The sequence below is a fragment of the Pagrus major genome, chromosome 14, assembly GCF_040436345.1.
Source record: "Pagrus major chromosome 14, Pma_NU_1.0".
Classification (NCBI taxonomy): domain Eukaryota; kingdom Metazoa; phylum Chordata; class Actinopteri; order Spariformes; family Sparidae; genus Pagrus; species Pagrus major.
Window position 1 is genome coordinate 967,546 of NC_133228.1, and position 27,277 is coordinate 994,822.

General features: G+C 40.7%; 1 protein-coding gene across 2 annotated transcripts; it reads right to left on the bottom strand.

Moving 5' to 3' along the window:
• Positions 1 to 3,905: 3,905 nt before the first annotated feature.
• il17ra1a (interleukin 17 receptor A1a) lies at positions 3,906 to 22,099 on the bottom strand. Of its 2 annotated transcripts, XM_073480325.1 has the most exons (11): positions 21,833 to 22,099; positions 16,287 to 16,311; positions 14,771 to 14,917; positions 14,475 to 14,596; positions 9,748 to 9,874; positions 9,379 to 9,426; positions 9,148 to 9,293; positions 8,348 to 8,422; positions 8,161 to 8,230; positions 6,932 to 7,042; positions 3,906 to 6,837 (listed from the first exon to the last, which is right to left on the bottom strand). In XM_073480325.1, exons 1-11 carry the CDS (start codon positions 21,926 to 21,928, stop codon positions 5,369 to 5,371), a joined length of 2,436 nt encoding a protein of 811 aa, XP_073336426.1. In that variant the 5' UTR covers positions 21,929 to 22,099; the 3' UTR covers positions 3,906 to 5,368. The 2 variants fall into 2 exon arrangements, with proteins under 2 accessions (XP_073336426.1, XP_073336427.1); XM_073480326.1 differs by lacking the exon at positions 16,287 to 16,311 and having other exon boundaries at positions 21,833 to 21,936.
• Between the last annotated feature and the right edge of the window lie 5,178 nt (positions 22,100 to 27,277).

A 27,277-nucleotide genomic window follows, 5' to 3' on the forward strand; every position in this document is an offset into this window, starting at 1 on the left:
TCGAGACTGATGAGGAGGAAACCCACCAGAAAGGACCAAATCAGAGTTTTATCAAGATTTAGCCTCTTTACTACAAATCACACAAACTTTTTGTTGTTGCTGATGTTTCCAAGTGTACTGGAGTGTCTTACATTTGTGCTTACCTTCCAGGCAGCCATTTGTTTCTCATCATTTCAATACAGCATTGAAATTGAACTTGCAGACTAAGTCTTATTTTTGTCAAAGTTGAGGTATGCTTGTGTTGTCTCTTTAAAAAACAACTTGGTGAAAGTCCTCCTCTGTCTTCTCATGACATTGGCACCATGCAGCAAGCTCCATAAAAGAATGGTTTTCCCAGTTTGGTGTTAAAGAACTTGACTGGCCTCCACAGAGCCCTGGCCTGACCCCTTCAACACAAGCCACGCCTTATCACCCAACACCAGTGGCCAGTGGACACATGGCTGATATTAATTGGGTATTTACACATACTTTTGGCCATGTAGTTGTACTACAGACTGAACTGAAAAATCAGTGAATCTCAAAATAAGAATGAAGTATGTAATTGTGACAACAATATATAACATTCAAGGTGACGTATGTGACGTATGTGTAGCTCCAACCTATGTGAGACAAGTTTCAGGTCTCTGCAGGTGACTTCCATGCTGTATTGAAACAGACTGATAGTGGTGACTGACTGGAGGAAGCAGTCTCAAAACATGCAGTTTGCTTAGAATATGGCCAGCATTGATGCAAAGTATACTGATTGGTTGGTAAAACCAGTCACATATGCAAATCCAAGTGTGACTCGCCTGGTCTCAGGACAATTCTGCTCTAATGGTTCCATGTGTTGGCGAACATAGCCATGTCGAACCAAAAGGATTAAAAGCTCAGTTTAAATCAAATTTAAACTGCCTCTCAGTCTAATTTAAAGGTACACTGTCAGAATGTTATAGCTCCCTGTGCTTGCTATTCTAAATATTAAAAATACATAGATTTGGAGATTTGGGTCCAGGGAATTGTTGATTTACCTTTACCACACCGAAATGACTGACTCGAAAAATAGTGGCTGTATTGCCTCATTCTGACTCAGCCGTCAGCTGTCAGCCGTCAGCTGTCAGCCGTCAAGTGCCATAGATAAGGGCTGGCTACAGTCATACACACAATAGTGGCTGGCCAAATAGATACAGGCAGTGGCGTGCACAGACTTTTTGAAGGGCAGGGGCGAATAGAAAAAAAAGGGCACATACAGCGCGTTCTCGCCACTAAAGAGGGCACTTTAGCGTGCGTTTTGGCTCCCAAGAGGGCACTTTAGCGCGTGTTTTGGCTCCCAAGAGGGCACTTTAGCGCTTGTTTTGGCTCCCAAGAGGGATCTTTAGCGCGCGTTTTTGCCACCCAAGAGGGCAGTTTATTATGTTTTAACCAGCCAAGGGTGCAGTTTAGTGTGTTTTGCCAACCAAGAGGGCACTTTAGCATGCGTTTTGGCCCCCAAGAGGGCACTTTAGCACGCGTTTTGGTCCCCCTGTGCATACCACTGCATACAGGCCCTCCCAACAGGTGTGTAAATCTAGGTTTAATCAACATTTTGAATTGGATCTAGATAGCTTTTGAACCTTAGATATTTTCAGACTAATGTGGAAGGTTTTGTTGAAAGTCCTTGAAGGAACCTTCAGCTGTAAGGATGCTTTAAAAGTAATTTTATGCAGGAAAAATAAGAGAATGTTCAAACCACTATAGTCATGAAAAGACAGTGAACTTCTTAGAATGCACACTCTGGTAACCATCAGATTTTCAGCTTTTGGCTGCTTCTGTATGAGGATAAGCAGGAAGAGGTGTCAGTTTGACCAATGCAAACAAACAATCCCAAGTCCTGCAGTCCTGTGCAGATCAATCTATGGGCTCCACCCTCTGAAGTTAAAGCTGGGGGGGCAACAGTATGTTTTGTTTTATTTGATGATTTTAGTTTGAGCCAAAACTAAACTCAGCTGGAGCATACAGTCATCTAACAAAACCAACAGTTTTTTTGCATTTTTGTCTCATTAAGTCCACCTGACACATCTTTTATCATCAATTATTTTCCAACTACTTATCATGTTGCTAACATATCTGTCTGTACCTATGTACTGCAGAAAGCTGTTTGAGGTCATGCAGGCTGCCACCTGTGGGTCAGCTTTAATTGAAGGTGTGGAGAAAGGGATAGGACTCAAGTTCAGTCATTTCAGCTGCAGGCAATCAAAGGATTGTTTATTCTTAATAATAATAAATAATAATGAGTATTGTTATCGTAGGGTGGCTGGGCTCAAGCTTAGAAATAGGGTGAGGAGTTTGGTCATCCGCGGGGAGCTCGGAGTAGCTCCTTCACGTCTAAAAGAGCCAGCTGAGGTGGTTCAGGCATCTTGTTAGGATGCCTCCTTGGCGCGTGTACTGGGCATGACCAACTGGGAGGAGACCCTGGGGCAGACCCAGAACTTGCTGGAGGGACTATATATATCCCATCTGGTCTGGGAACGCCTCAGGATCCCCCAGAAGGAGCTGGTAAGTGTTGCTGGGGAGAAGGAGGTCTGGAATACCCTTCTAAGCCTACTGCCTCCGCGACCCGACCCTGGATAAGGGGAAGATAATGGATGGATGGAATGAGTATTACTATTTAGAACAATAAAACATATAATAATTAGTCTGAAAAAGTAAGAGCTTTCAAATACATCTCATTCTCTTATTCAGCAGATAGTTTGCTCAGGTGTCATCATGAGACCTAATTGTGGAACATGGTCATATAAGGGAGAGATGGTAACCCCTGTCTCCACTGACTCTTGATCAATGACCTTTGACCTCTTCCCACTGGATGCTGTGAGTGGTTTTGGTTTGTTGTTCACAGACAGCTGATATTGTCTGATATTGATCCTCACTGTTTCACTGCTCCAGTGTTCCCCACAGTAGTCACATGTGATGCCAGTCTTCCTCAGTTTTCCAGACTACCTGTTTTTACTAGAATGAAGTTATATAATGACAACTGAGGTATCTCCATGACAAATACTCTATCTGCTGATGTAGACAATGAGATGAGGATCTTGACATTATTTTGACAAAATACTTTTCACAGGGTCCACAATGAACTTTCACTCTGAAAAATCAAATAGAATCTTGGATGGAGAAATGATTCAGTTACCTTTTGATTTGTTGCAGACATTAGGGTGCTGTTGTGAAGGTGGCTCTCATGTTTTACCTTTCTGGATTACAGATCATAGAGCTGCTGCTATTCACACAATATGACATGTTGACTACTTAAGTGGTTCTCTTAGCTTTGTTTCTTATGTTGCACTGAGAACAGCTTCTGTTTGTTTATTGCTTATCGTATATTGCCAAAGTATTGAAGATATCATATTTTATACTCTTTTGTATTTCCTTGTGCCAGTAATCTACTAAACCTCTGTATATGTATCTTGGGCTGCTGGAAAGGCTCGCTATCAATCTTTATTTGGATTTGCACATGAAGCTTATCACACAGTTGAATCACAAGCAGGACCATCTGTTTGCATTCAACTTTAAACTGCAGTATAGTCGTCCTTTACCCTGCATGAACAAGCACAGCGCTTAGCCACACTGAAACCACCAAAGGCTTTCATGGACATACATATTCAAAATGAGCTAATCGTGCTACACAGATTCGAATGTTTTCTTTTTTCAGCCTTCAATTAACATGCAATGAAAAACTCAATGTGTGCAATTTAAACTCTCTTCTGTCTTATATGGGTGTTCCTTTTCTGAAAACTTGTTTACAGAAGAACATTGCTGTTGTTTACAGATAGGATTCTACCTGTACTGTTAAGTTATGTGGTGAATATCTGTACTGATATAATCCAATGTATCCACTGTAGTTCTAAGACAGAATTTGATGTGGTTGAAACCTAAAATAAAGCTGAAGAACGTACTTATGTGAAGTGATTATTTATTTTGCATTCAGAGGAAAGTGACTGACCCTTAAACAAAAACATCAACAGTAAACTTTCGATTCTGTAATCAGTCCCTCAGAACCAAAAAGTATAAGCTTCTTTTTTAATTCAATGTCCAACAATCACAAAATTTGGCTGACCAGCTTCTTTTTTATCCACACCAAGCAGCAATTACCCAAAGCCAGCCATGGGTTCCAGACTTTGACCATTTAGTCCAGACTTCTTTTGGAGACAGCGTAACTTAATTTTGTAGATAGAGTGAGACGGTGCCCATGACCAGATTATCATAGTTTATATAAATTCTGCGTGGTGAGGTTTCAGCTATTTCATACTTGAGATGTAGCCTACAGCAGTGGTCAAAAATGTACATACAATTGTAAAGATAATGTACAGTATATCATGGTAGTCCTCAGAAAAATTAGAGCTTGAGAAATCACTGGAACTGTGATGGCTTCTTTGTCACAAAAACATTCATGAAGTTTGCTTTAAATCAGATTTTATTATAGGTCTTTTGAAAATGTGACTAAATCGGCTGGCTCAAAAAAAAAATATATATATACATATACATACAGTAACTTGAACGATTAATTTTGGTGATTAGAGAAAGTTCTTCATAACATAGCCTCTTAGTTTCTTCTGAGTGATTATGATTGATAACAGCTGGTGACTTTTCTGGGCCCATTTTAATAGGACTTGTTTGATACAACCTGTCTGCAACCTTCTGGGATCCCTGGGCAGTTGCTGCTTTGCCTGGTTGGTAATCCAGCCTTGTAACTTCATGTCTGAGTGATGAACTGAAAGAGCAAGTTCATTCAGCTGCAGTTCCTATTACTGGACACTGTCTCTTAGAAAATTGAGTGCAAATGAATCCATTATTTCTTCTTTCATCCAAGAAGTCCAATTTGCCCCAATCTTGGCAAATCCAGGTGCAACATCCATTCAGCAATCATTCCATTCATCCATCCAACAGTTTGTATTTACAGTGAATACAACACATTTGCAACCCATTCAAAAATTGAATTTTGATCAAATGACATATTGATAATATGTAGGTTTTTATATTCAACAAACATCAGATAGGTAACATATAAGCCCCACACTGCACTGTGAGTCAGAAAGTCTTGCTTGGTTGATGACTCTTCTGAGACAGATAGGCTGATGAAACTATGAAGATGGTGAATCTGCAAAGACCAGACGGGGAGGTGGAGGGCGCACACAAAACTGCAGCATGAATGAACTAAAGGCAGGAGACAATCATATTTTAAAAAGACAGCAGCAAGATGATAGGATAAGGAGGAGGTGAATGATGGGATGGTGTGAGAAATAAACTAAGGACTGAGTATGTGAAAGAGTAGTCTTCCTGTCTGAACTTTTGCCAGAGCTTCATTTGTTGAAGTCAGTGAAGGTTTAGTACTTATTGCTGGGACTTTGGAACATGAACATCAGTTTTCTTCAGTGCTTATGTCATAATAACAGAGATTTCTCTGAAGCAGCTGCTCCTGCAGCCTTCTCAGAGCCACAAGTGGATCTTCTTTCAAAGGCGGTTCGTGCTGCGAGGACATTTTGGAGATGTAGCCTTGATCAGATCCACTGCTCTGACCCTTTTCACTGGGCTCCAGAACCTCATACTCCTCCATCTCCACGGGCTGAGACTGGCTGACTTTGGATGGAGCGAAATATTCACTCTGCCTGCTGGCACTTGAGGAATTTGGAGAGTTTGAGTCCAGGGAGTTCTGGGGGGCTGAGCTTCTCTGGTCAAAATGAGTGGAGAGTTGGATCATAGCTTGTAGGGAATCCTCCTCATTGTCCTCACAGGGAATTTGACCCAAGGGTTCTTCCTTGAGGGAGAGCCAGTTCTGTCTTGTTGGTGGCAGCCTGTTCAAAACAGGCTCAACTATATGGACAGATTCTGGACTGGGGCTGTGAGGATACATCTGATCTGTCAACATTTCATCTAGGTTGGAACAGTACTGATGTTTGCACACAGGGTTCACCCCTGGTGAAACTTCTGCCACTGACGACAGCTCACACTCTGTATTCAGTTCAGGTGTAAGGATGTGAATACTGTTGCTGTTTTTATTGATTTCTACCTCATGGATGTAGACAGGAAGCCCATCTCGGATTAGAGGTACACACTCCATGACTGGAGGGATCTGCAGCTGGTCAATGAGCACGTTGGCCTCCATTGTGACGTCCTCCTCACTGTCCACACACTCCTTCTCAAACCAATCAGGATTTTCCAACTGGTAGGCCTGGAAGGTTTCGATGGCATTCTTCAGGGCTCTGCCTGAGGGACAACTGAAATATTCATCCCTACCGATACCCTCAATGTGGTTGACCTGACCTGGCTGATACTTCTCAATGTCTAGGATACGGAAGTAGAGCTCTTCAAAATGCTTCATCAACTTGTATTTGACTCCAATGTCAAAAACTGATGGCACATCTTGATCACTGCTGATGTCATCAAAGTAAGCCACCATGTACCTGCCCAACATGCCTGCCTGGTGCATATCTGGTAGAAAGAGGTTGAGAAAGGGAGTGAGCATGTCGTCAGTAGGGGAAAGAACGTCTTCCCTCAATGTCACCCGACCTTGACCGCACATGGCCCTCCATTTTGCCTGGACGCCTTGTGAGCACAGCACCAGGATTTTGTCCAAGGGGTTTTTTAACTGCTGCCGTTGCCACTCAAGCCATCGAAGGCGACCCACCATCCCAACCGAGGTGGTGTCCAGCAAGTCCACCAGCACCTTAGTGCCACACTTGGTCTGGAGGAAGGCGCAAAGTTTTAGCACTATGTCCCTGTAGAGGTGGTGGTCCTGGGAGTAGATGATCAGAACTTTGGGAGCTTGTTTAAGCTGCTGCTGCTGCCATGGTTCATCACCTCCCACAGGTGCTGCAGTAACAGGTTGTCCTAAGCACATAGAAGATGCCATTAGCACAGTACAAGTAATTTCAAACAAATTGAACTCATTATGGATAGAACTGAAAATGTACATGTGACTGACCTGGCTTTCTGCAGATGACACACATAATAAGTGCCATCACTACACACAAAAACACCACTCCCGGGACGACAAATGTGTACAGAGGGACAATGGGGGCATGTGTTGGACTTGCTGTGGAAATAAGATCACAGTTTATTGAGAAGCAGTGCAGGTGTTTTTACAGAATCAAATGGTCCCCGTGGCTGAAACTGAATAACTTTGTTGATTCAACGTCCATGTTGCTTTTGTTTTTTTTTTGTTTTTTAGACAATATGGCTACATTTAGTGTGATTTGGTCTATGTTTAGCCCACAATGGATGTCAGTTTCAGTCCAAATGTGGCTTACTATATGTTACATGGCAACATAAAATTACTATTAATAACTTGATTAAAACTGTTAACTGTTTTGTTTACACAAATACCTGAAGTTGATATTGTGCATATGTAAATTATGTAAAAACAATTCAAACTTTGATAATCACTGTAAAAACCACATCTTGATACACGCTTTGGGCTCATGTTTGTTCAACAATCTACTTATTTGAGATTATTTCCACCTTGGACATCAGAATGTCTTATCTTTCTTAACGTTTTCATGAACTTAGCAGTCAGTGAAGTTTAGATAAGCAGTTCTCGAGAAAGCTGAGAGCAGCAATACCAGAGGCCAAGCAATCGACCTGTTCTGAAGAGGCACATTTTGAATGGGCCATGATCTAGTACTTTAAAAAGCCCTGCATTTGTGCAGCAGAATAAGTATTTTAGGGAATTCTTTCGAACATTTAAATGCAATTAAAGGGAAAAAATGCCAATGTTAGTGAACCTTGTATTAAAGGTCTCTGTCTGTCTGTATTTAGTTGTGTCTTCCATAATTGCTTGTGTCTTCTTTATTTGGTTGTGTTGTCTCATTATGCAGCATTTTTTACGTTGGCCCTCAGGGTCAAACACAACATTTCAGAAAACGCAACATTTGAGATAACACAAATACAATGACAATGCCATTGTGTTTGTGAAATGTTATTGTATTTTGACCATCAGGCCCACCATAGTTTTTTTTCGAAAATATTTTTTGGAATTGGTGAAGATTTTTTTGTCTATTGCATGTGCTTTGCGTAGCAAAAAAATTGTGACTTCAATTCACCATCTACATAAACATTTCCTTAACTCTGACGCTGCACTGTAATCACCAGATACATCAACAAGTCATTCTCCTCCTTAGCCATAATATTGATGCTTCGTATCTACCAACATACCATCACAAACATTAAGAGTTCTCCTTTGACGAGCACAATCCTGACCACATTGTGGGAAAAGAGGTTTGATCTGCAGTGAAGAATGAAGTCATGTTAACTTTAAGGGCAGATATGATCGTAGATAATAGAAAAACAAGCTTAGTGATGAACTAACATCACTCAACAGAATAGAGTTGAGTAGATTTACCTCGGCATCAAACTGGCAGCAGGATTTCGGCCATTTATCAAAGCTGAAAGTTACATTCAGGGTCGTCTGATTAGCCTGGAGAAGAGAGTTTATTTTGCGTGCATATTTTTAGATGAGGCACTTACCGAGACGTCTACCAATTCAAATGACATTTTCTGACAGTTTTTGTACATTTGAGAAGAACAGCTGTCTGTTTAAAAAACAAATCTCAAAAAAGTAATTGGGATTCATGTCAATTTTTAAGGAGGATATCACATAGAGAGATGTTGCTAAAAACAAAATGCCTGCAACATAACTGTTGTCCTGTTACAGAAATGCACCTGGTGTGTGTGCCTCTGTTGGAACTTGCTTTGCATTATCCCTTTACTTTGACACTTGGTTAGGTATACCAAGGAAAAGACTAATACAATGGGTTAGGGTGCCATGTGTTTCATTAAGGGTGTGATAATAGACTGGTGATTTACCACATTATAACTGCTGACAGGTGAAGTGAATTACATTGATCACCCCCTTATATAAGTATAATAGTATAAAATGTAAAAGTTTTTTTTTCTAAAAAATCGGCAGAAGAACCACTGCACAGAGAAACGGGACAGAGTTTCCTGCACTGAAGTCAAGAGAGAAACTGGGGTAAAAACTAGGTTTTCAGTACAAAACAGAGGATGTTGTGATGAGCACATACAGTCATGTTTAGGACCAAATTGCTGAAAAAGATAAATGCATTCATCTTCTATGTAAGTAAGCACAAATATTCTTCAAATAACCAAGCATTTGGAATCTCCAGCATGTTGTAACCTTACCTTATATGTATGGTCCACATGTTGGTTATTGGAGCAGCTTACAATAACTATATACTCCTCACAGAGTCTGTCAGGACTGAAGCTTACAACCAGGGCAGATCTGCCACTGACAGCAGTGATGATGATGTTAGACTGCCACAGACTTCCTACAGCACAGCAACAAGACAACATGTTATAAATGGTTTATATGATTCACTTACTTTTATTGGACTAAGAATAACAAGGACACACCTCGATCTATGCAGAACTGGGTCCTCTGCATTGTGTGATCTCGACAATCTGGGAAACAGAATTTCATCAACGTCACAAAGACTCAAAGATCTACAAATGAGCAAAGTAAAGATGACACAAATTCTCCCTAGTTTTGTTTTACTTCACCTAAAAAAGCATTGTTCTGAGTGAAGATAAATGCCTAATAGTTGCGTGAATCATCTCATGGGCATATAAGACGGTTAAGCTGTAATGAGAAAGAATTCACTAACCACAAATAGAGAAATATATTCAATAAAATAGAACTAAACTCCAACAGTGACAGGAGCATAAAGAGGCACTTTCTGGGACAGTTTCATTTGCTCAATCAAAAACAACTCTTCAACTTACCAGGAACGGTGACATTAGTGCTGACATCATACCAGCTGTGGCCCAACTCTGGTTTGGGAATGTTAAAAACAGAGACCAGGTATGTCTGACCGGGGTCCACCACTACCATGTTAGCTGAGAATGACCACTGCAAACACAAAATAATGTTGTCTGTCAGGGAATCAAACTTGACTTGACTGTTTTGACTGATTAGAAACTGTTGCTACTGTTGCTCGGTTTCACGTAGAGCTATGCAACCATTGTCCAAATCAGGTTTTTCTCTCTGATACAGATCTACGGCATTTAATATTGAGCATCGGCTTCAGAGTCTAATCTAATATTTATACTTTCTGTTATAATACGGCTGCACATTTCATGCGCATTCCAATAAACAACATTAATCCAGTTTAAGGGAAGTGTGCTTAAGAACTGAACAGGTCTGTATTAAGAAGCAGCAGCCTGCATCTCAGCTTTTCTTCACTGGTTTCTTACAGTGTATTGTAAACTGTTTCATTCAGGAATTAAATTCCATCTCTTATCAACATCCTGTTTGTAGCTGTTGCCACAGAGAGGACATACGCCGGCCAATACTGATGTATGTGGTTGTTTAGTAGTGTTGTTGATTGATTCAGGTCCATATCTTGACATTTAGGAGTATCTGAATTCTACATATCGTGTTATAAATATGCATAGCGACTGCCCTCTACAAGTTGAAACCTGGCTATTGCAGTTGAATCTTGTTATTAGAGGATCCTTGAAGCAGGGACAGCTTTTGTCACCAACCACCCCTCCCTCCCCACCCCCTTCTATAAAAGTAACGTCCCAATTCGGCAGCCTGTGAGAGGGGAGTATCAACAAACAAGTGACTGAGCAACGTTAGTTAGATAAAAATGTTTATAGTAACCGCCTATTAGCCAGGATAAAATGTTGCCAGTTAATGTTTCTGCTCTGCAAACCAGTGATCCGTTCACACCATATTGGCATTCCTATAAAACGTGTATAAAAACATCATGTTCACATTACATGTTTATGAACTGATTTTCACTTAACTACGTGGAGGTGATGGCAGTGGAGTTATAGGAGAGAAAGCTGCCAAGTCAATAGCATCAGTCACACTGCCCTTTCAGTGCTGGAATCATGCGCCGTTTCTCCACATCGCCGTCTGTGTGAAAGTTACAGATGCGGAGAGGGGGGACAGTTTCGATCTGGCCCTGAGCCACAGCAGAGGCGAGACGTCATCTGTGTGAATGGATAAGCCGGAGGCTGACAGCTAAACAGATCCTTCACTCATCAAATAAAAGAGAAATGTCCCACACGTCAAGCCACAAAGTAACGTTACAGGACCAAACAACAGTAATGTGGTAACTGGTCGTGTCTTTTGCAACTTATATGAGGAAAACAATACTGCAGTTATACGTGGAAAAGCCTCTGTCATCCTGTCTGTCCCACCGACTGTTCATCACATTTCTGTCTGAAAAACAGGGTCTGTCCCCGGCAGCAGAGCCAGACGGCTCCCGCAGTTGAACGGTGGTGATTATGTGACGTGATTCAGAGCAAAAAACTTGAACTCACCATGACTCCAATAGTGGACCTATTGTGTTGTTGTAGTTACTGTCTCTGGAAACTTGTATTGGAAAAAATCACGCAACGGTCAGCCCTTCCAACCGACACTTCAGTGAACTTTCCCCCAGAAAACAGCATCCCTCCCCGTGAGTGAGAGTCAGACAGCGTCCTGTTTACTGATGGTGATTATTAGAGCTGAAACGATTACTCGAGTAACTCGAATAATTCGATTACAAAAAATGGTCGAAGCAAAATCTCTGCCTCGAGGCTTCATTTAATTCCTATCACCCGCATTATGTGGCCTGCTTAGCTCAGGGATCATTTTTCCACACGGACTGTTATTGCGGACACACACCACTACGTTCAGAATTGAGTTGGCGCGATGGCGGAGAGCCAAGAAACCGTCTGTAAAAGACAGAGAATGTCCAAAGTTTGGGATCATTCCACACTTAAAAAAGAAGATAACAAAGTGCAATGTGTCTACTGCAAAGCAGAACTCGCGTACCACAACGGCACGTCATCAATGATTCAACATCTGAACCGAAAGCATCCAGTTGTTAACACCAGCTCACCAAGCGTCGCAGACACAAGGTAACGTAAACATTGATGTTAGCTAATTTAACGTAGCCTACCATCGCTAGTTAGAATGTATGGTATTTGTAGAGGCTGCAGCCTGATGTCGGTATGACTAGATATCATGTTAAGATGTGGAAACTAATTTGTGTTAAATTGCAAGACAGTAATAGCCTACATCAAATAACTCATTTCCACACACACACACACTCATCTCATCTCTTTCACTCTCCCTCACGCAAGAGTTGGGGTTGGAATAAATACCTGTATGTTTTTTTCAGGAATAAAAGCCAACTGCTTGGTCTATTTAACAGGCCTGTCATTTTCGTTATGCATTATTTGGTATTGTTGTTTAATAATGCGAAATAATTTTTTATTAGATTACTCAATTAATCGATGGGATAATCGGTAGAATACTCGTTTCTAAAAATATTAGATAGCTGCAGCCCTAGTGATTATGTAATTATATAATTTAGAGCAAAAAAAATGTACTTTCCATGATGCATGGTGAGTCAGGATCTCACTCACAACACATTATAACAGCATCCATATGATTATAAACAGTCAGCGGGTACATGTTTAGATTAACAGATGGAAAACAGGGGAAACACGTTGACAAAAACACACAGATTTCAACGTCATGATCTGTACCGTCATGCCTCTTTTGAATCCACAGTGCCGGTGTGCTGTATGAAATGAAACACTGGTGCGGCTTTACGCCGGAGCTGCTTGGTTCAGTGTGAACAGGGGCGGAGAAATGGCGAGCATTCGCTGCAGCAATAATGCAGAGCCTCTGTGTGAAATGGGCTAATGACTGCAATGTGAGACCACGATTCAGCATTTGTGAGTGTGAAACCAGTGAATATATTTAAGTAGACCATGGGACGATTTCCAGCCTGTTTTGTGGCACACAAACTCTCGCTAATATGCTAGCTAATAGTATGGCGGTGTGTATGTGTGTGTGTGTGTTATGTGATTAGGTGTGTAAGTGTGGTGGCGGTGGTGAGGGGCTGGATGGGACAACTGCAGCTGCCGGAGGCAGCATGAAAGAATGAACAGTCCTGTCTTACGACCCTATGCCAGCCCTGCCCACGTTGAGACATTTTTTTCATTTCCAGGGTAGAGGCACTTTAGCCAATCCTCTGGGGTTTAGTTTATCTTTAAGCAACACATCCCCCAATAAGCAACATCTACATGGCATAAAGAAACATCCTGCAAATACCAACACAAAAATGCTGTATGCGTGGGCATAGAAAGTATTGAAAAAGTAGGTGGAACAATCCAACTGAGGTCTGGGGGTTCTCCCCAGGACAGATTTTTAACAGAGTAGATATTCTGGTGCCTTTTAACAAGTGGTTCGATACTTTTATCCAGCGGAAGTATTTGGCCCCACATCTTTGAAAACATTATCATTATTATTACAAATATCAGGTGACCGGTTGTATCAACTAATGTAACACTATTAGTTTAAAGATATTAATAGAAAATAAAAGCTGACAGCTACAGCTCCTCTCTGCCTTCTTACCTCCATTTTTTTTCATTAGTCCCCTACATTAGTGTTGGGCCAATAGGCGATGCCATCATCCCCCCACTTCCTCATCCCTTGTTCTTTCTTTACCTCTTAATTACATCCCTTTCTTTCTCTTCTTCTCCTGTAATCTCATTTGCCCAATTACTCTCCTCTTCCCTTTTTGTGGTGACATTGTGGATCTATCTGATATCACTGTGTTGGTGTTGTTCCTGGAACACCATAATTAAAGTAGCTCAAGGACCATCATTTCACCTTACAAAAGAGCAACAAAGTCAGCATTTGGAGCAAGCTGTCGTGGATTGGTGGGGTAAGTATTGGACTCTTACTAAGGAAGCTGGGGTTTGTATCCTGATTGTGTTTTACTGTTCACTTTTTTATTTTATCCTAAGTGCACATATAATTTTCCATTTCTTTTCAGTTCCCTGTCGCTGTTTGGTTAGGTTTAGGAAACTACAACTGCATGGCTATGACATTACAAAAATGTGATTGGTCAGTTGCAATGAGGGTCCTGGGGCAACATTAACTATGATGTTTCAGGAACAACACCAACATGATGATATCAAATTGTGCAACCGTGTGTGACCAACCTTATCTCAGCTATCTTGCATTAGGGCATCAGTGACTAAATAATATTTTAGCTGCAGGCTCGTGTGTGCAAAGTAGCAGTTACAACATGATATGGAAATTCATTGATCTGGGCATTCTCTTAATAAGAAGCAATATGGAATTAATAATGAAGCACTGACACAGCAGTCTGAAAAGAGATCAACTGATGCATTCTCAACATGGTAATAGTATGCTAATAATTTGAAAAATTGGGATTTGACCTTCACATAATAGCTGCGACGCACATGGCTGTAAGTCATACAGAGTACAACAGAAATTCCTGTCAGACGCTAAAAGGCTGGAATCATGGTAAAGCTGTATGGTAAAATGAAAATAATTATACCTGATAGACATATTCAGAGAAACAAAGAAGTTTTGAGTAATCTCATCTGTAAAAAATTCTAATGGCCATGACATTTGATAATGTCACTATGAAAGCGTTACCTAAATATCTCAGTTGTTGTGAGCCACCCACCTTTTCCCCTGATAGACTTCTCATTGGGAGTTTTTCTTTGAAAGAATATCGAGCACACAGGTTCTGGTTGGTGGACATCACCAGAACATGTAACTCAGTGGCATCCAGGTAACAAATGCTGCCTGAGGAGAAACACGACAGAGGTCACTTCCTGTCTCACAGCTCCTCAAGTGCAGCTTAACAAAAGTCATCATCTGAAATTTACAAATGATTTCAGTTTTCCTTGTCTACTACTCATTCCATTTATGTAATACTTAAGACAGCATTTATTTGCATAAAACAGCAGACTGACTTACCATCATCCCTTATCTTCCAGTGAGCGACCAGTACAGGCTGCAGGTGTCCTGTCTTATCTTGCCTGGTGTCCACAGTCACCAGCAACCCCTCTGGACCGCTGGGAGTGTACTTATTCTTATACAGCGATTTACTGTCCATACAGTTACCTACACACACACGCACACACAAGCATGCATGCATGCACACACACACACACACACACACACACGCACACACACACACACACACACACACACACACACACACACACACACACACACACACACACACACACACACACACACACACACACACTGAGTGTGTGACAGCTGGGAAGCCTGACATCACATCTGAATTTTCTATGCACATTCTGTCATTCACATCTTTACAACATGTCTTGTTTGTTAATTTATTTCTTAATTCAAATGCAAGAAAGTATTCCGCAGTGCACAACTGAGTTAATTTGGGGTAGAACACTGACTTCTTGGAATTTTGTAGAATAAAAATGTTTAAATTCTAAGGCTAGGTACATACACTGTATTTTTCAAGTTGTTGACTAATTGTGTAGTCTTTAGAACAGGGGTCTCAAACTCAAATTAGCTTGGGGCAAAAGCTGGTGTTGTCATCTCGTAGGAGAGCCACTTCAGCTTTCAAGTTCTTCAAGAAAGCGCAATATTTCAGAAAATGTAGTTTTTATTTCCATTGTTACATAATAAAACAAAAATGTAGACAGCAGTTTGTGTTGTAGTTTGGACTTTTTGCAGTGATTTTCTGTGTTTTTGGTGTTCTCCATGCTTGTGGTGTTTTGGAGGTGCTGTGAGTGGCTGGGCGGGGTAACATCTCCTCTGGCGCGGCTGACGCCTACTTTCACCTGCAGCGCATTGACAATCAGCGTCTGCTGAAAAGTCCCGGTTACCTCATGCTCCCTGCCAGATGATTTAGCCAGTTCTAGTGGTACTTGGTCGCAGCTCTAGAGAATCTCTAATTGAGAATTTATTCGTGTTACTTGTTGTTTTGCCTTGTATCAATCCTGCCTTCTCCGCTCGTCTCCAGAGATCAAGATTCACACTGATCAGCCTACTCCGCCAGCCACCCAACCTCAGACACATCTGCACACTCCACCTGGTACACTGTCTATAAATGCCGAAAATGACTGTTGTTTTGCTCTGTAAATGCATTTTTGACAAATGGCAGCGGTGCTAACTGAAAACATTGCATTTCCTGTGACGAGTCTACTTCAAATTAAAAGTCAACTTGCATTTTTTTTAAAAATACAATTGTGTTTTATTTCAATTGCATATGAAGGTGTAGTTTGAATTAGTGTGTAACAACTAAAAACCAATAACTAAATAAAAAAATGATTTTGCTGGCTGGATTACATAATATTTTTAACATCAGGTCAGATGGAGGGGGGTGGGCAGTTTGAAACCCCTGCTTTAGAACCTCAATCTGTAATCTGTGAGAGTTAGAAACTCTGCTTTCTTAGCAACAAGTAAATGACAATAGTAGCAATTAGGAAGAGTAAAATTCACTCACTGATGCTGACTCTACACATCAAACCCTGTGGCAAGAGAAAAGGAGTAGATTAGAAATGAGAATTGTAGTATGATCAGTCTTACAAATATAAGCTGGACTGTACTTTGCCAACTATTCACAATTACACAAAATGTTTTACATTACAACATAAACACCCTTAATACATTATCATTAAACATTCATTCAAACAAAACATCAAAATCTACATCTGTGTGAAACGTGCCTGCTACAAGGTGCCTGTGACTTGCAACCACTGTTGGGCAAGTTACTTAAAAATGTAATGAATAACATATTGCTGGCTACTTTCATTTGAAAGTTATTTTATAATATTGGCGATATTATACAGCCTAATGAAAGCTTTCCTCTGGGGCACAGATCTGGACTATTTATGTACCCACATGTATTAACATTGCCAGCTTACACTACCGTTCAAAAGTTTGGGGTCACCCAGACAATTTCATGTTTTCCATTATTCATCAAATGAGTTGCAAAATGAATAGAAAATATAGTCAAGACATTGACGAGGTTAGAAATAATGATTTTCATTTGAAATAATAATTTTGTCCTTCAAATTTTGCTTTCGTCAAAGAATTCTCCATTTGCAGCAATTACAGCCTTGCAGACCTTTGGCATTCTGGCTGTCAATTTGTTGAGGTAATCAGAAGAAATTTCACCCCACGCTTCCTGAAGCACCTCCCACAAATTGGATTAGCTTGATGGGCACTTCTTATGTACCATACGGTCAAGCTGCTCCCACAACAGCTCAATAGGGTTGAGATCTGGTGACTGCGCTGGCCACTCCATCACAGACAGAATACCAGCTGACTGCTTCTTCCCTAAATAGTCCTTGCATAGTTTGGAGGTGTGCTTTGGGTCATTGAGGAAATTGGCTCCAATCAAGCGCTGTCCACAGGGTATGGCATGGCATTGCAAAGTGGAGTGATAGCCTCCCTTATTCAAAATCCCTTTTACCTTGTACAAATCTCCCACTTTACCAGCACCAAAGCAGCCCCAGACCATCACATTACCGCCACCATGCTTGACAGATGGCATCAGGCACTCCTCCAGCATCTTTTCACTTGTTCTGCATCTCACAAATGTTCTTCTGTGTGATCCAAACACCTCAAACTTAGTTGTGTCTGTCCATAACACTTTTCTTCCTGAATCTTCCTCTGTCCAATGTCTGTGTTCTTTTGCCCATCTTAATCTTTTCCTTTTATTGGCCAGTCTCAGATATGGCTTTTTCTTTGCCACACTGCCTAAAAGGCCAGCATCCCAGAGTCGCCTCTCCACTGTGGACGTTGAGACTGGCGATTTGCGGGTACCATTTAATGAAGCTGCCAGTTGAGGACCTGTGGGGTGTCTATTTCTCAAACTAGAGACTTTAATGTACTTGTCCTCTTGCCTAGTTGTGCACCAGGGCCTCCCACTTCTCTTTCTATTCTGGTTAGAGCCCGTTTGTGCTGTTCTCTGAAGGGAGTAGTACACACCATTGTAGGACATCTTCAGTTTCTTGGTAATTTCTCACATGGATTAGCCTTCATTTCTCAGAACAAGAACAGACTGTCGAGTTCCAGAAGAAAGTTCTCTTTTTCTGGCCATTTTGAGAGTATAATCGAACCCACAAATGCTGATGCTCCAGATACTCAACTAGCTCAAAGGAAGGCCAGTTTTATAGCTTCTCTAATCAGCACAGCAGTTTTCAACTGTGCTAACATAACTGCACAAGGGTTTTCTAATCATCAATTAGCCTTTTAACGCGATTAGCTAAAACAATGTACCATTAGAACACAGGAGTGATGGTTGCTGGAAATGGGCCTCTGTATACCCATGTAGATATTCCATTAAAAATCAGCCATTTCCAGCTAGAATAGTCATTTACCACATTAACAATGTCTAGACTGCATTTCTGATTCATTTAATGTGATCTTCATTGAAAAAAACAGTGCTTTTCTTTCAAAAATAAGGACATTTGCAAGTGACCCCAAACTTTTGAACGGTAGTGTATATTGGCATTTTTATGCTTTTTAGACACAACTTTTACCTTTAACCAAAAAAAAAAAAAAATGCAGCTTCTTGCAATATTGATATTGCACTTTATTTATGCAGCCCTATAATGGAAGTATACCCATTTCAAGAACGTCTGACTCTGCAGCCATTTTGACATTTCACAAACACGATTCTTCTTCAGTGGATATTTATTCTGGTGGTGCAGTAAGTGTGCAACCAGATGGAGGGAGGGAGGGGGAGTTGTGGGCCATGATGAATTACCGTTGAATCACACCACAAAAGAGACAAAGAGAATTAGCTAGCATACTATTTCCTAACTGTATGTTCAATGGTTGTCTGGTGTTGTTAATGTGTTGTGCTTGTGGTTTTCTCGTGGTTGGTTTGAAAAAAAAAAAAAAACAGCCAGCATTGTGCATTGCACATTGCAGCGGTGCATTGTGAGCCGTTGCAACACAGCTGCAGCGTCTCTAGGTTCATTAGGTAGAGCAGACAGACTGGGTGGTGGAGCAGCAGCAGGGCAGCCCGGTGGAAGCGGACATCCTGTAAACACTTCCCAACAAGCCCAGAGAAACTCTGACGGTGAAGAGCGGCTCCGGAGGATGAGTGACCCTGACAGGAGCAGTAGAAGACAGGGGGAGGTTGATGTGTTTGATCCATAATAACGCGGCTCAGAGGGAACGGAAGGAAAAAAGTATTGTGAGGGAAAACAAAAGTATTGTGAGGTAACGGAAAAAATATTGCGAGGGAATGCAAAAGTAGTCCTAAAAATAAATCTTGCCATGAACCTTAGGGGTCACTGTACAAATCTATGACATTATAAAAATATGTTGTTCATTGATTGTACTGGAGAACATTAATCATGATGTTCCAGGACTGAAAAAAAAGAAGAAATTGCAGTTTTTTGCAATTTGGATATTGCACTTGACCATTCTGTAATTTTGATTATATGTCAATGGAAGAATACCCTTTTTCAAACAGTGTTACTCCACAGCCCTTTCAGCATATCAAAATGGCTGCTTCTGTGGGGGATATTTAGTGGTGCGTAGGCAGAAGTGGTGTGGATAAATTTGTTTGAAAACATCAATAAACACCTAATTTTGGGTGGTAATGCGTTGCTGGACATAGAAACTGTAATATTACCATCCTATTAGAAATATTACTCTGTTACAGCTTAAAGTAGTATATATTACTGTACTGCATTTGTGGCGTCACCCCGTAGTTACCCCAAACCCAGATTTAGATTTAATTAAACGTTTGAGCGGTCATTAATTATTCTTTATGGTTTGTAAAAAACCTCTCCCATAAATTAGTTGTTTGCACTAATCAGATGAAATATGCACTACAATAATCATGTTTAGCACAGACTACTTAGTTCGTTTTTTAGTCCTGTTTTTTCCTTTGCATCAAAAAGGAGCCATCTGAGGTGGTTTGGGCTTCAGGTTAGGATGCCTCCTGGGCAGCTGCCCTTCGAGGTTTACCGGGCATGACCAACTGGGAGGAGACCCTGGGGCAGACCCAGCATGTGCTGGAGGGATTAAATATCTCATCTGGCCTGGGAACACCTCGGGATCCCCCAGGAGGGGCTAGAAAGCGTGGCTGGGGAGAAGGATGTCCGGAATAGCCTTCTAAGCCTGCTGCCTCCGCAACCCCACCCCGGATAAGTGGAAGAAAATCGATGGATGGATGAATGTATTTAATTTATCATTAATTATTTTCAATTAATGTTTATCATCCACCCCTCATAGACCTGTTTAGATTCACCTTGTGTAAAAACTAAAATGACTGAAAGGCAGCAAGTTTCAGCGCAATTTTCTCGTAAAGTCAACTACTCCGGGATAAAAGTGTACTTGCAACAGACAAAAACAGAATACGTTGACAGGAGACTTTTATGGTACGATAACATTTTTTTCTAGTTTTTATGCCATACAAAATAATGTTGTTTGTAGTTGACATTGTAGCCTATATTGGACGCAGGTGCAGACCCAGGGGTGTCTCAAAGCTATCCCAGGGGGATAACCACAAAATCGCAGCAGCGATAGATTGGAAATGGGGGGGAAACAAAACAACGAAATTGTAAAGAGCCACTACAGGCTTCCTTAAAGAAATAAAGCACCAAAAATGATTAACTAAACCACCGCTGCCAAGCACCTGACTCAAAACCAAAATTGTCCAGGAGACCCAGAAAACTCGAAATGAAAGGCAAAGGCTGCCCGCGAGACCTCTGATAACCAAAAAGACTGGAGTCACAGCAAACTCTCCAGCACCAAGTTATTCACTGGGAAATATACACACAAAATTCTGAGTTGGGTGTTTTCAGACACACTGACAACAGGGAGAACCTCTCACTACCTCTGAAGGTGAGATAATGAGTCAGCACAGGGCACTGGAGACTCAGGGTATATGAAGACTCCCCTCACCTGGGCTTAATCACAGCCAATCAGTGCTACACACACCTGATTGCAGTGAGTTGATTCTCTCACAGTGCAAGATTGAGTGCCCTCACACAATTTAATGAAAAGCACTTTTGTGTGTGAAAGGTGCTGCACAAATATTGCCTTTTACACACCTATGAAACATGAACACAGATATGTGTACACACAAAAAAAAAATGCGTATGGCTGGACAGAGTAAAGAAAATGAGAGAATGAGAAAATGAGAATTTTTTCTCATTTTCTCATTTTAATACATAGTACACATACTATGTATTAAAATTAGTAAATAATTTTACCAAAACATAGGCTACAAGAAAGTTTACAGCAGGCTGTAAAGGGTTAGCTGATAGGATAAAAAAGGTTATTAAATGTTTATATAACACACTGTCTGTTACAAATTATTTGCTACACTGTAAGATTTAACACTATGACCTTTATTACTGAAATGAGGACAGAGTAAAGTTTGTGTCGCTACCTTACAGGAAATCACATCTCAGTCAGGAAAACCAGTCTGATTTTGTGTCACAATGACTGTATGTTGTCATATCTCTCTACATAACTACAGAGTGACAAATTACATGGAGTTTTTTTGTTGTCTATTTTTCTAGTTTTAAATATATATAGAAAATAAATCCTTAGGCTTACAGCTGAACTTTTTGTGACGTGATTTTCATATTTATGACATATTCATGACATTACCATATCAAGAAAAACAGATAATTAGGCTATAGCCTACCAGCAATATTGTCCTATCAGCGGAAATAGGCCTAATGGTTTAGAATACAACATATTAACTGCAGTTTGAAAACAAATAATAATAACAACAGGATAAAGTACATTTTAAAAAAAGTAGTTAAAGTCAGGCATAATTTAGTGATAGCCTGATGACCAAGAATTCAGACTTGAACTGTTCGGCTACAGAAACTATAGTTTAGTAGTTTAATAGTTGGTCAAGTATTTATACTAATATCACATAACCTTTAAGTAAAAGATAACTATTTTTTTCTCCAGTGTTGAACAAAACCTTCTTTAGTTTCCATAGAAGACCCGACAGCTAAAATCATTCTGCTGCCGTCTCCCGGTGGTCAGGCGGTGCCAGCTTACCTGTTGAGAGCAGTTGAGAGGAGGCCATGATAAGATCCTCGCCGTGGACGACAGCGACACACACATTAACACCAAAACTGCTCGATGAAGGATCATTTTTAAGAAAGTATACAGTCACACCAGCAGTCCAAGTCTAGACTAGTCTACTAGAGAGTATCCGCGTCCAGCAATCACAAAACATTTCAGACGGCCTGAAGTGAGAGCACCGTGAGAGCACAGCACCGTGAGAGCACAGTGAGAACACCGTGAGAGAACAGTGAGAGCGGGGCTGACGCTGATGTCGATTATGAAAAACTTCCTGTTCTCTATGTAAATGAGCTGAGCGGTTTACAGTAAATTACCCAATGCTGCATTCAGGTCGCCTGGGAATATAGAGAACAATTCTGATGTTGGCTGCTCCTGATGGCTATCTTTAGTCGATCAGAATTTTATAAATAGGCTACTGAGGCCATGGCATAGGCTGTAGTCTGCCCCAGCCGTCTATGCATTTGAGACTGACCACTAAGCTGTATATTTTAACTATGCTGTACATGCAAAAACCCAATTCTTGTGGAGTTTTTCATTAAAATTATCCAAGCACTGTTCATGTACACACGCATAGGCTTACCTTTCTGTCAGGAGGGCCCTGGAAAATAAAGTTAGGAAACCCTGACATTATGTTCTGTATCCTTTTCAATAAAAAAAAAAATCCAAACTCAATATCTAAAATGTCATTCTACTTTATAAAATGTGCATAGGATATTAATATTGCACACACTAAAAAGCTAGAAAAAAGTAACAAACAATAGAAACAGGCATAAAAAATATAGGCCGATGTATGTTCTGGTCATGAATACCAGCTGCAGTAATTTCAACCAGGGCGTTTTTGACACGTCATTTTTCCTTATAGACATGAATGCAACATGAATAGTTACTCAGGCCTCTTCCTTGTTGTGTGGGTTGAGGGGAACATGGTGCAGTGTGTGAAACATTTCTGATTTATCTTGCTTCCGCATCAGGAAACAGAAATGCTGCAGTTTCGACAGCACCGCTCACACACCAAGCTGATCTTAAAGTAACACTTTAGCCCACAGTACACTGTATCAGCTGTATCAGTTCACATGTCACATTTCAGTGCTGCAGGTGCATTTTGACATATTCACCACTAGATGGCTCAAGAAGACCTAACAGCAGCTGGATCTTTTGTAGACTGCTACAGCATTTCTTCAGTGTCCCCCCAAAGATGCTAGCTTTATCTTTGGTGTCTGGTGCTACTGTATGTGACTGACAAGGACCTACAAGTACACACCTACTAAGTTCAGCTTCAGAGGGAAATGCTGTGTCCCACCAGACTACAGATAGTACATGGGCTATTGTTATGCTCTGCGGTGGAATACACATTAAAATGATAAGCAAAATATGTTTTTTTTTCTATTTAGAAAAATGTCAACTCATGGCTTATGAGAAACTTTGAAATGTGAGATTACCATTGTGGTTGTATGTGTTGTATTATTCATTTTGACTAACGTTGATTCTTTTGATGAAAGTATATGTAATGTGGGTTGGAAGTATGATCTCAACTCTTGCGTTTTGCCATGTTTGCCTCAAGGACTATGTTGGAAGTAAGTCTTGTCTTGTGTCCATGAGGCCATCCTTGACATTTTAGTAGTTGTGTGATGTCCCCTCTTTAGTCCAAATAAAGTCAACTAAAACTATTCAATGGATAGTCTTGCTTGGAACTGGGAGGTTGCTGGTTCCATCTCTGGAAGGTAGTTACAGTAAGTGCTCCTACCATTTCTATGTACCCTTAAATAAAGTACTTCATCTAAATTTTACCTTATCAACATGCTAATAAGAACTGGTTTTGATCTTGCAAGCTCCAACAGCGTTCTTTTTTGATTATTGTCGTCTGGAACGTGGTACATATGGACTACATTATTATTTCATGTATCTCACCTGTGCTTGGTGTTAAAAGTGCTGTCGGCAGTGGTGGGAAAATAATTGAATTTATTCTTATGCAACTGAATGCTTCGGCTCCACTACATTTCAGAGGGATATATTCTACCTTTTACCCCACTACATGTATGTGCAGCTGCAATTACTGGTAACTTTTCAGCATTGTAAAAGATAAAACCGTGATTTTCAGCTTTTTTGTCTTGTGGCCATTTACATTAAAAGAAGCATGAAGTTTTGGCTCATTGTCACGTTTCAGATGTCTTGTTGTGAGTGCTGTGAGTTGTTAGTTCAACCAAAGAGACATTTACCCTCTAAACTTCTCAGATATTTAATTTCAAAAACTGTTCAAATTATCTAATCATTCACAAAATATCTGACATTAGAGAAAAGATGTATGCATCAGAGCTGGGGGGTTTTTTCCCCTCCCATCAATCATCTCAAAATTATTTTGCGAACCTTTGGATGGGACTGACGCTTAGATTGCAATCCCTTGGACTAAATTAACTAAGGGAATTAAAACTAGCTCCACTTCAAGCAGCAGCAACACTAAAATGATACATATGTATTTATGCAAAAGCATTAACGATAATATCATAATATATAATCTGTTTTTTTCTGAAGAACAAGTACTTTTACTTTTGATACTTCAAGTACATTTTAATACTTCTGTAATTTACTTAAACAAGATTTTAAATGCAGGATTTTTACTTGTAACATGCAATTTTTACGTGGTTGTATTAGTGCTTTTACTGAAGTATAAGGTCAAAATATTTCTCCTAGGCTTCTTCAGTCAGTTTTAACATTGAGGAAGAGCATTCACCAGAAAAAAATGTGCATAAATAAATCATTTAAACAGAGTGATGTCCTGCTGGTCATTTAATTTATTGTATCAACATCCAATGAGCTGTCTTATGTGAAATATGATTGTGTGCTTTACAAACTAGCGGTGTTGGTGGTAACTTGTTACAAAGTGATCCGTTAGAGTACTCAGATTACTTTTTTGTTATAATGAGTAACATAACACGTTAGTTCTGCAATTCAAGTAATCCATTATTTCATTAGTTTTTTATAAAAGTAATCCGTTACTGGAAAAAATAGCTGTCTTTTCCTTTCCTTTTGTCGCCACAAAAATAAAATAAAATCCCTGAAGCATTTGCTCTGTTTCTGTTTCTCTCCTGCTGCTCAGCAGGTGTCTGCGTGTCAGCAGAGGGTAAACCTACAGCTGTGTCAGTGCACATGTGTAGCTAGCTGACTCACTGCGGCGAGATGTCAGAGAGGACAGCAATAACTTGGAAATATTCCCATTATTTTGAATTTTTGGGCAAAAAGGACAAGAACAACCTCACTGTGAAATGCAAATGTATATGTTAGTATGTGTTTTGAAAAAAAAAAAGTCCATGCACTTATGTAAGCACTACAGATTCATTAGGTGCATTTTTAAACATCATATACTATACTACTACTTGGCAAATAAAGAGCTTTAAATGTTGTATTGCGTCTGACCTTCCTATTAGGCTGCGGAGTTAGCGATTGTGGGCCTTAAAGAAGGCTACAAAATTATGGTAGAGTCAATACATTCAAAAGTACATGTAGAGTTGGCTACACGCTGCCTGGACAATATAACTGACATGCGCAACAAGTCTCAAAGAGGTTTACCATCATTTTTGGTAACTCTAAAGTACTCTAAAGCGTTACTTTTCGTAACGTATCAAGTTACTGTTTAATGGCAGTAATCTTGTAGCGTAATGAGTTTGCGTGTGCCGTGTCAGCCTTGTTGTGTCTTGTTTTCATTTCCCTGTTGTGTATTCCCTCAACTGCTCCTTCTCAGTGTGTGTGTTTGTGTAAATTTTATCTCTTGTGTACATTTTCCGATTTTGCTTGCTTCATGTGCAGATATCCAACGTCTCTCTGCTCAGCTTTCTGCTACATTGCCTTCTCCAGCTCACCTGTGTTGCCTGCTTCTTCCCGGAAACCCAGTGAGACTACTCAGCCCTCGCACTTGTCTTCATCTGCTCGCCTGCCTGCCCTCGTCATATCCATGTTGAATAGTTCATCTTCATCATTCACCTGCAGAGCTCCCTCTTGTGGCCACAACTCACTTCGCCCGTATATTGACTACCGAGGGCTTAATGACATCACTGTTAAAAACTAGTATCCACTCTCCTCATTGACTCAGCATTTGGCCCTCTCCATCAAGCTACCATCTTCTCCAAACTCAGATCTCTGCAATGCCTACCACCTGGTCTGGTTTCGGGAAGGAGACGAGTGGAAAACACCTTTCATCACCCCTCTTGGCCATTCTGTTTTTTTTTGGTTATGCCCTTTGGTTTCACCAATGCCCCCACATTTTTTCAAGCCCTCATTAACTACGTTCTTCGGGACATGCTGAACCACTTCGTTTTTGTCTACTTGGACAACACCCTTATCTTCTCCCGGAGCCTGGAGGAGCACGTTCAACATGTCAGGCTGGTACTACAGAGACTGCTAGAGAACAAACTGTTTGTCAGGGCTAAAAAATGTGATTTTCATTTGTCCACTGTGAGCTTTCTGGGTTTCGTCACTGAACAGGGGCAGGTGAAGAGGGACCTATCCAAGATTCAGGCAGTCGCTGACTGGCCTGTTCCCTCCACTCGGAAACAGCTCCCATGATTCCTCTTCTTTGCCAACTTCTACCAGAGGTTCATCTGTAACTACAGCCTGCACTACAGCTGCACCACTCACCCAGCTTACCTGCTACAAGGTACCCTACTCCTGGTCCCCTGAAGCAGAAAATGCTTTTTCTAGGCTCAAAGAAATGTTCTTGTCTGCTCCAGTGCTCACACACCCTGACGCCGACCTGCAATTTGTGGTGGAGGTAGATTCTGAGCCTGAGATTCTCATCCATTTGTGGTCTGGACTGACCACAAAAATCTGTCCTACTTGCGTTCCACCAAGTGCCTCAACTCAACAACCTGATGCCCTCTCCAGACAGTTTACCTTTTGAAAAGAAGAAGGTCCTGTGGAAACCATCTAACCGTCTACCTGTGTCATAGCTGCAGCTGGTTGGGAGATAGAGCACCTGGTCCATGAGTCCCAGCACACTCAACCTCCACCTGGTAACTGTGATGCAGCATGCAGTCATAGTATCCAGTCAGTGTTGGTCAGGAAACAAGTTCAGGTCCTTACTGCTCCCTAAGCCAAGCAATGAAAACACTCAAAGAACAGAAAGAGGAATTGCTGTGAATCACTTCATGTCAGTTTGCGGGCCACTTGACATTTATGACTTCACTACTATTTGTTTACTTTAATTCTGGCTTCTCCACCTTTATGTTGGCCCAACAATATCATCCTTGTCAAATCACCCAGTGTATTATGTTCAGTGTTGTTTCTTGCAATTGAAGGTACTTGGTGAAGCTTGGGGAAAGATGGTGGGCATGGTTTTTTGTAGTGGTAACAATGTCATACTCCATGCTTGAATAGGAGTAAAAATGGTGTCTGTGATGTAAACCAGCAACCTGCATAGCATGCACA

Bases quoted from the DNA above. Each gene is read 5' to 3' on its own strand.
- il17ra1a (XM_073480325.1), bottom strand. From the start codon at position 21,928: ATGATCCTTCATCGAGCAGTTTTGGTGTTAATGTGTGTGTCGCTGTCG. The intron at 14,918-16,286 runs GTGAGTGAATTT...GTGTGTGTGTAG, and splicing joins GATGTGTAGAGTCAGCATCA to GTAACTGTATGGACAGTAAA. The intron at 8,231-8,347 runs GTAAATCTACTC...TCTTCACTGCAG, and splicing joins GCTGCCAGTTTGATGCCGAG to ATCAAACCTCTTTTCCCACA.